Source organism: Nilaparvata lugens, chromosome 4 (genome assembly GCF_014356525.2).
Source record: "Nilaparvata lugens isolate BPH chromosome 4, ASM1435652v1, whole genome shotgun sequence".
In the NCBI taxonomy this organism is placed as follows: Eukaryota; Metazoa; Arthropoda; class Insecta; order Hemiptera; family Delphacidae; genus Nilaparvata; species Nilaparvata lugens.
The window spans coordinates 5,021,452-5,030,234 of NC_052507.1; the positions used below are offsets into that span (position 1 = coordinate 5,021,452).

Below are 8,783 nucleotides of genomic sequence, written 5' to 3' on the forward strand. Positions count from 1 at the left end.
AAAGGAGTGCAAAAGCAGACACCTACGAAAATTGCTACGGTTGATCTTCACTGGTTTAAGCAAACTTGTAATCAAATTATTGTGAAAGAACTTGCTATTGTCGATGAGAGCAATAATTATGTTGTATTTCATTTCAAATCACCATTTCCAAAGATGGAATTGACTACAAAATTGTTTAACGACGTAACATGGCTGGAACGTAACTATCATAAAATAAAATGGAGCGATGGAGATTTGGAATGGAATGAGACAATTATCCGTGAATACCTCGCAGGTTATGAAAAAATTTTTACAAAAGGAACTGAGAAAGCAAAGTTTTTGAGAAGATTGCATTCTAACGTACAATGCATACCGGAGGACTTTCTCAAGCCCGATTTCAGCTTTTTCACCACTTCGTGGTGTTATGATGCATGTAAGATACATAAGTATAGACCCGATGGAAGGTGTGCTTTATTCTCTGCCCAACATTATAATTCTCTGCTGTTTAAAAATATGTATCAAACAAATAATTTCTTGTGCGAGAATACTCGTATGAAAAGTATGAAATTGGCGCCTATGTATACGAATGCTCAGAAAAGAAACTTTGCACGATATGGATTCTTCTACAACGGAAAGGAATTACAGTGTGTTTATTGCTCGCATGCACTGAGACTGCATAAAGCTCGCACGTGTTGTCTGTCTGCAATTATTAATGAAGAAAGACCGTTTAATTACTCTATAATAGTGCCAGCCTACACATAGTTTTACTACTCGACAACGATGGATCCGGCAAAGTGGTTAGCTGCTGACAACGAATTGGAAGTGAGGTTAAAAAACTGCATAGACTGGTATGATGAGTGTGAAAGTGCAATTCAGAAATCATCTAGTGAAAATTATAGTTTGGCGAAACAATTAAGGCTATTTTTCTAAGCACAGTTAATTTGAACGATATAAAAGACTATTTGTGCTATTACCGTCCATACATTTGTCTGTAGATAAATTGATTAAAATTGAAGATGAAGTTATGATGTATTGTTGTAGTGAAATTTTTTAATTCAGATATTTCCTCGAACATTTTGGTTTAGTATCAGTGTAGACTTGATTGAGTGAGCACGCGAGAAACGCCCCCTCAGACACAACTGTTACAGCTTGACCTTATCAAGAGATACGCCCCCTCAGAGCCAACTCTGTTACAGCTAAGGAATCTACCTTATTGTTCATAACATAATCGAGGTCATGCAGTGTTTTAGCTTTGCTAAATTCAAAAAATTATCTCGCCTCTTGATGTCAATTTCATTCAATGAATTTGATTCCATTGCAAAAAATATTAAATTTTCAACAGGATTCCAAGGCGATGATTTACCGTTAACAAAAACAGAAAATGTACATTTTCCAATTTTATCTGAGATTTTCGAATTATTGAACATACTGGATACAGGTCATCTACATTATTGTAGTGCAAATGATTTCTCAACTATTGTTACAAATACCGATGAACTTTGGAAATGCTTGTATGACATTGCAGATAAAAAATGTAAAAGATCAACTTAGATCATTCTGTTAAGACATCAATAGAGCTGATACCCCAAGTGATATAGGTCTGAGGATATCTATAAATATTTTTGGAATGCTTGTTCGTACTAAATTTACTATAGATATTCTCGGAGAGCACACTTAAAAAGCAACGCCTGCGGTTTGTACAGCACATAGAAAATTTCAATATAAATTTGTGAAATTTTTCTTAACTGTCGGGTGGAAAGCAAACCAATCACTTTTTACAGTATAAAGATGTAACAGATTCACTCATCTAGCATTCACTTTAATTTGTCAGTAGAGAATTTTTCCCTCAAAGGGAAATTATTTTTTCACTCATCTAGCATTCACTTTAATTTGACAGTATAAAGATGTATTCACTTTAATTTGACAGTATAAAGATGGATTCACTTTGCATTTAAAGATTTTAGGGTTGCATTTAAAGTAATATCCTTGCATTTAAAGATCCTTGCAACTAACTCTAGAACGAGAAACTTAAAGAGTAATAGGGTTTTAGCACATCTACAAAAGAGTTTCTTATCTATACTAGACTGGGATTGATTCACTTTAATCTGTCAGTATAAGTTGAATTGGGTTCTTATATCTTAGAGATTCATGATGCTGAAGTAAGATCTGACTGAGAGAATAATTTGAGCATATCTTCCAAGGTTGACTCTCACTACACTTGCATTAGATGGATTCACTTTAATCTGTCAGTAGAAATATGGATTCACTTTAATTTGATAGTAGAAATATGGATTCACTTTAATTTGACAGTATAAAGATGGATTCACTTTAATTTGTCAGTAGAAAAGGGAAAAAGGGAAATTATTTTTTCCCTCCCCCTCGTCCTCACTGGGAGAGGGGAGAGGAGAGGGAGAGGGAGAGGGAGAGGGAGAGGGAGAGGGAGAGGGAGAGGGAGAAGGAGAGGGAGAAGGAGAGGGAGAGGGGGCGGAGAGGGGGAGGAGAGGGGGCGGAGAGGGGGAGGAGAGGGGGGCGCATGCGCAGAGGGGGAGGGGGAGGGGGAGGGGGATTTGCGCAAAAATTTTTCCTTATTTCTCGGGGATTGCGCAAAAAAACCGGTCTGAAATCTTAATATTAGGCTACTCATATACAATTAAATAATTATTTTCTTAGTCTATATTATGTAATTTCATCCATAATTTTTCTGTATTGTAAGCTATTGTATGTAAGTGCATAAGCCAGTATATATTTTAATCTACATAAATAAAGTACTCAATCGAACAATCAATCAATCAATCTTATCATTCTTCTCCTTCTTCTCTTTCTTCTTCTTCTTCTTCTTCTTCTTCTCATTCGCAATACTGCGAATAGATAGAGAATGGATAGAAAATTAGACTATTAAGAAAAATGTAAAGAAGTTTCTTCTCCTTTATTCTCTTCTTCTTCTTCTTATTCTTCTTCATCATCTTCTTCTTCTTCGCCTTCTTCGTCACTATCTTCTTCTTCTTCTCCTTCTTCTTCTCTTACATATTAATTTTATTGTGCGTTAATAGAACATAAACTTGATTTCCTTCATGGTTTTGTTGACATTTCTCATTCACTACCACCATTTCAAATAATGGGCAGTGGCAATAATAATAAAAAGCTATTGATGTATTGTTTAATGAAGAACTGTTTCTTGACTTTAGTGTTAGCTAAAATAAACATTGTATAATTGGATTCGCTAAACATATATATATTCTATTCACCGAAAAATAAAAGTCGATGTCAAATTATAGAGAGTTTGGTGTCTTTAAGGTCTTTGCCCTTATGTCTAGTGAATGCATACTTCGGAATGTATATTTCCGCTCGAAGGCATGTTTATATTCAATATATAGCTCATTTCATGTTTACATTTCATTTATATAGTTTTTTCTGTGGAAAATATTTTCTGCAGCACTAAGGCTAATAGAAATTAGTTCAAAATCCAACCGATATTAATTTGGTTGTTCTACTAAATACTCAGTTATCGCCTAGCACTCGAAGGAGTCGGTACGTGTTATTACGTCTCATTTCGTTCTTAAAACGTTGCTTTAAAGTAGTCAAATATGGATACAATCCCGTGCGGAACTGGAGTATTGTATACCAAAGAAAATTATCTATACAAATGTAATACAACAAAACACGGAGTGAAATATTTGAGATGTTCGAACACCGTGTGTCCTAGCCGTGGGACGTACCAGACGGCAATGAATTTCATCCTTCAATACATAACCACCCCCCGGATGAAGTTGATATCGAACTGAGAAGGCTACGCGTCGAAATCAAGGCTGAAGCCCTGAACAGCCGACTCAACCCGAGGGAAATATTCGATGCAGTCTGCCAAAGGTATGTGTTTTGAGAATCCATTTTCTGTATGATATAATATTATTCAAAATAGTTTTAAAAGTTTTATTATATTTATTCTTCAGCGGGTACTCATACAAGTACCTCCTTGATCAAGATGATAGCTTCATATAAATGTCAGTTAAAGTTACTACCAGTCGGATCGATTTCTCATACATGAATAAATTGAAAAATTCAATTTTGGAAACCGCATCCCTATCCTCTCTTTTAGGTCCAGGAAATGTGACCACATTTTTTTGGAAGTGGATTTTATCGCTCCATTTCATTAAATTTCTATCCTTATCTCTCACCAAGTATGAATATGCAAAAGGAACGTCATCATCATCCCCATCAACAATGTCCGAAATCTTATCATAAGGTTTTTGAAGTACTTCTCCAGCATTAAAATCTTGGATATCTTATACGACAATATCTTCTCCATCACCATCATTGTCATTCTCCACAAAAATTTAGTTCTCATCTGATGACTCTTCGTGACACAGTTCTTGGAAAAGTGCATCACACATATAATTCGTTTTGCCAAAGCAAAACACGAGTAGGCGCGCGGGGTACACTTGTACCCCAGAGCAATTCAAACTATAATAACTCAGCTATCAATTCCTGTTAACATTTCGAGTCGTTTGTATCTTGTAACTGAAGATTTGGTTTGAAGGTACTGTAATGCCCACCCTCCACTGGTGACAGGATGAGAAAGTTACTGAGTAAACAAAACTGTGTGGGGTGCACCTGTACCCCGCGCGCCGCCTACTGGAGGGTTAATGAGGAATACTGACAGTCAACCAACTGTTATGCATATTCTACAATATTTTTATCCAAAGCTACCTTCTATTTTCTTTGGTAAAACAGTCAATGTTTGAGAATAATTGATTCATGGGAAAAGTGCCTTACTTCTATGGAAGATATTTTTACATTAGGAAAAGCAACAACAGCTATTCAGCCCTTTTAATGAATAACCCCTTTTTTCGCTTTTTATATATTTTTATATAACCCCTTTTTATATATTCTATGTGCTATTAATAGCACATAAAAGAAAACACTTTAGAAATTCATAATACTTATTTGAATAGGTACCACGATACATATACAAATGTACATCTTCCTTGACAAGTTGCGACCGTTAATGATAATTTCGCCATTACAAGTGGCAGCCCCTACTTATTGCAGCCGTATATGGTTGCAACTTGTTTTTCCATTAAAAACAAAGGACTCTCTTCAATAATATAGTTCATTGATTGTGAATTATAACAATGGAAGTAATATAAATCTCATATTTTCAGCTTTTTCCGCTCGCTTATGCGATTATGTCACGGAAAACACAGTCGGCGTATGAGGGTGTTCTTTCATACTTGAAAGAACATACGCCGGAGCTGAACCCCACGGTGGTCATGTCAGACTTCGAACAGGCAATGCAAAATGCTGCCAGAATGGTGTGGCCGAACACGCGAATCGTGGGCTGCTTTTTCCACTATGCTCAGGTGAATATTATAACTGCTTTCTATGTAATAAGTAGATGCAACAGTGATATGTGTTAATGATGTAGCGGCTCTGACATAAGTCAACATTGGTATTTGTGGTTTGAGGAAAGTCTTCCATGGCCCGCAGACGTGAGTATACTATTCTCTAGTAACAATAAAATATAAGCAACCAGATATATAATACTCGCTTATAGACATGTAGAATACCGAACGGTACTCCAGTGAAGATTGCGAGTTAAATATAGATTGCGAGTAAGATTAATGTGTTTTTGTTTCATTTCAGTTTTGTTAATTGATTTTCAAATAGAAAGCCAAAATTAAATTTGTTATTAGATTAAAAATTATATTTCAAGATTTGAATTTTGATTCTATCATGCAATTACAAAATAATTGTGGCATAGTCTTTACGATAGATCTCTTTACGATCATAATATAAGTTGCATTTAAAGAATACAAATGGGGTCCAGTGAATGGATGTTTTTATCACTTATTAGAGTTTAATTGAAATCATGCTAACCTAATTAAATGTCATTTGCTTTACCGTCAAATATGTTTGCAGCAAGCCGAGGCCGAACAACTGAGCCAGAGGCAGATGGCGTACCTGGCTAGAGTGGCAGTTAACGCGGATGATGCCGTCGCAGGCGAAGGCGACTTGGTATGCGTCGCCTGCGCGGTCCACAAGCGCTCCTATATGACGCAGCCTTGTGCGCATTTTGTACTGTGTGGCACCTGTGTGCTGGTTCATCGCCGCACAGTCAACTACAGGGGTGTTCTGCCGCAACCCATTATTTGCCCCGTATGTAGGAGCCCCTTGACGGGATACTGCAGGGTGTTCCAATAATGATAAAAATGAAAATGAAAATAAAATTTATTCTATATATACATATATACGAGTTTATTCTTCAGCTCCAGCCCATCTGCTATTTATTCCGATTATTCTAGCCTCCCTTGACCATATTTCTATTCATCATACATGTGTTTGTTTCACATTTCAGGCGGTCTACCTCTCCTTCTTATCTCCTTATCTCCGTATTCCTCACTCGATCCATCCTTGAAACACAACAAATTCGGCGCGGGAAATCCATTTCCAAAGCATTTATTGTTTGAGAGTCTCGTTTTGTTGATTCCCAAGTTTCAGAGTCTTAGATACTCTGTACAATGAAATGATAAATTCTAATTGGTGTAAGGTTTGTAATATTTTTGGATAAATATGTAAAAAAAATATGTAATTCAATGTTTGTGTTGCCTGCCTGGCCTGTCCAATTCTACTCGTGATTTCTCTTTTGGAATTGCTCTCTGATGATATCACGTTGCCCAGGTATTTATATTTATCCCATTGCATCACCTCCAACTCTTAGATCCTTAGCTGTACCTATTTTTATTGAATAAGTATAAATCAAGTATTTAATTCGAATAAGTATGATTCTAATAGCTTCCATAGCTTGAATACAATATGTAGACACAAACTTAGAATTCCGTTGTACAGTCATACTAATTCTACAAATCACAAAGAAACTGGCACTTAACGTCTATCAAATAATATAGCTCCACACCTGACCACTTGAAAGTACTCACATGCACACAATTTGAAAAAAAATCTGGTGTGGGGCACTCACACAACTTTCCTTGCCATTATGAAGAATTAAAATATGCGTACAAAGTAGATAACGCTGATTGATATTGGGACAGAACTGTAGCGGGAACCACGCAAAACTGACAGAATTACTTGAATGAGACTCGAATTATGATATTCATGAGGAATGCTGACAGAAATTGAATTTTAGTATAGCAGCAATAAATCTTCAGCCTTGTTGCCAAGTTAGAAACTGAAATGTAAAATTAGCTGCCAGTGTAGAAAAGGGAGGTGTGAGTGGAAGAATGAAGTGGAAATCAAAAGGAGGGACGAAATATGAGGAAGGAAGGTATCAAAAGGAAGTTTAGTAAAGGGTGGGATTATGATGTAATACACAGAGGGATTTCGGTGAGCGCTTTTTATGACCAGTGGTGGAAGATGTAGAGTACCATCAGATGGTTTGCAATTTCGGGTGCTTCCGAGTCTCGGGTTGAGAAAAGGGTTCAGGGTGAAGAGTGGGGAACGAAGGAGAATAATTGAGAGAAGAGTAAAAAGAGTTAATGAAGGGAAGAGTAAAGGAACTGGGAGAATAAAGGAAGAAGTGTGCTGGAAAGAATATATATTGAGATAAAAGGAGAGAAATAAGATACATGCATGGATAGTTGGATATACGTACAAAGGTGAGGGATGACAAAGAATTAAAACGAAAAATGAATAGAGAAAAGGATAGAAGAAAGAAGGTTGAGAGGAAGTAGAGGCGGATCGACGAACATGAGGTGACAGGTGAAGAGGAAGATGAATGTGGAAGAAAAGTGAAATTGGTATCTATAGAAGAAGCGACATGGAAAAGAGGTTGTCAGTAACCGAGAAAGTCAAATCAGCCGGTCATGTTTTCAAATAACTGTTTAACAATTAAATATTTAAAAAAAATTAACGTACTGTTTGAGAATTATGAAAAGTTTTTCTTCTTCTTATTTCATTTTTTATTTTTATTTTTGTCTTTCTTCTTCTTCTTCTTTCATTTTTCCTTTTTCTTTTCGTCTTTCTTCTTCTCCTTCGTCTTCTTCATATTCTCCTGTTCCTCCTCTTTCTTCTTCGCCTTCTTCTTTTCTCTCTCTCTCTCTCTCTCTCCTCTCTCTCTCTCTCTCTCTCTCTCTCTCTCTCTCTTCCCGGTCGTGTGTTAATGGGAAGGATATTTTATATCCTTCTGAAAGAATCGACAATTATTTGTTGAAACACCGCCGATTTATGAAGTTACATCACATTATTATATTATCGTTATTCTAATTGCATTTCTATATTATTCTCATTGATTAATTATTTATACTTTGTGGAATTCGTTGAATAACTAGCATTACCGTCATTCATGTAAAATTAGTGTATAAGCCAGTAAATATTGTAACATACATAAATAAAGAAATCTAATCTAATCTTCCTCTTTATCATATCCTCTATCATAGCAGTCAAAAATTGAAACTTTCCTCGTTCATTCATCTTGTCCACGATGATGTCTTTCAAAATGTAAGACTCGATGAGTTCTTTCATAATGAGATTGAACTAACAAAAACGGTCGAGAAACCACAGAGGAGTTGAGGTCTCAAAAACAAGTTCGCCTATTCATTTAGAGATAGGCAACACGCACTACAAGCTTGTACTACAGCCGAATCCCAAATGATAGAAAACTTTACGAATTTTCCCAATCGACAGAAAACGTTGTTTGTTGCATTGAGCCGAAAGTGGTGAGAGTCCCAAATGACAGAAAGTGTTGAGAGTCCCAAACGACCGAAAGTGATAGGTTTCCCAAACGACAGAAAGTTTCTCTAGTTTGTCGCAAATGACAGAAAGCGTTCTGCCAATTGGGAAAAAAGTAGTTT

General features: G+C 36.2%; 1 protein-coding gene across 1 annotated transcript; it reads left to right on the forward strand.

Annotated features, from left to right (window-relative positions):
* Positions 1-5,162: 5,162 nt before the first annotated feature.
* LOC111049319 lies at positions 5,163-6,222 on the forward strand. Its single transcript, XM_039425652.1, has 3 exons — positions 5,163-5,336; positions 5,442-5,465; positions 5,896-6,222. Exons 1-3 carry the CDS (start codon positions 5,163-5,165, stop codon positions 6,175-6,177), a joined length of 480 nt encoding a protein of 159 aa, XP_039281586.1. The 3' UTR covers positions 6,178-6,222.
* Positions 6,223-8,783: the final 2,561 nt, after the last annotated feature.

Excerpts from the sequence above, each read along its gene's own strand:
- LOC111049319 (XM_039425652.1), top strand. The coding sequence starts at position 5,163 with ATGTCACGGAAAACACAGTCGGCGTATGAGGGTGTTCTTTCATACTTG. Across the intron at positions 5,337-5,441 it reads GCTTTTTCCACTATGCTCAG|GAAAGTCTTCCATGGCCCGC; the intron begins GTGAATATTATA and ends TTGTGGTTTGAG. Across the intron at positions 5,466-5,895 it reads GTCTTCCATGGCCCGCAGAC|CAAGCCGAGGCCGAACAACT; the intron begins GTGAGTATACTA and ends ATATGTTTGCAG.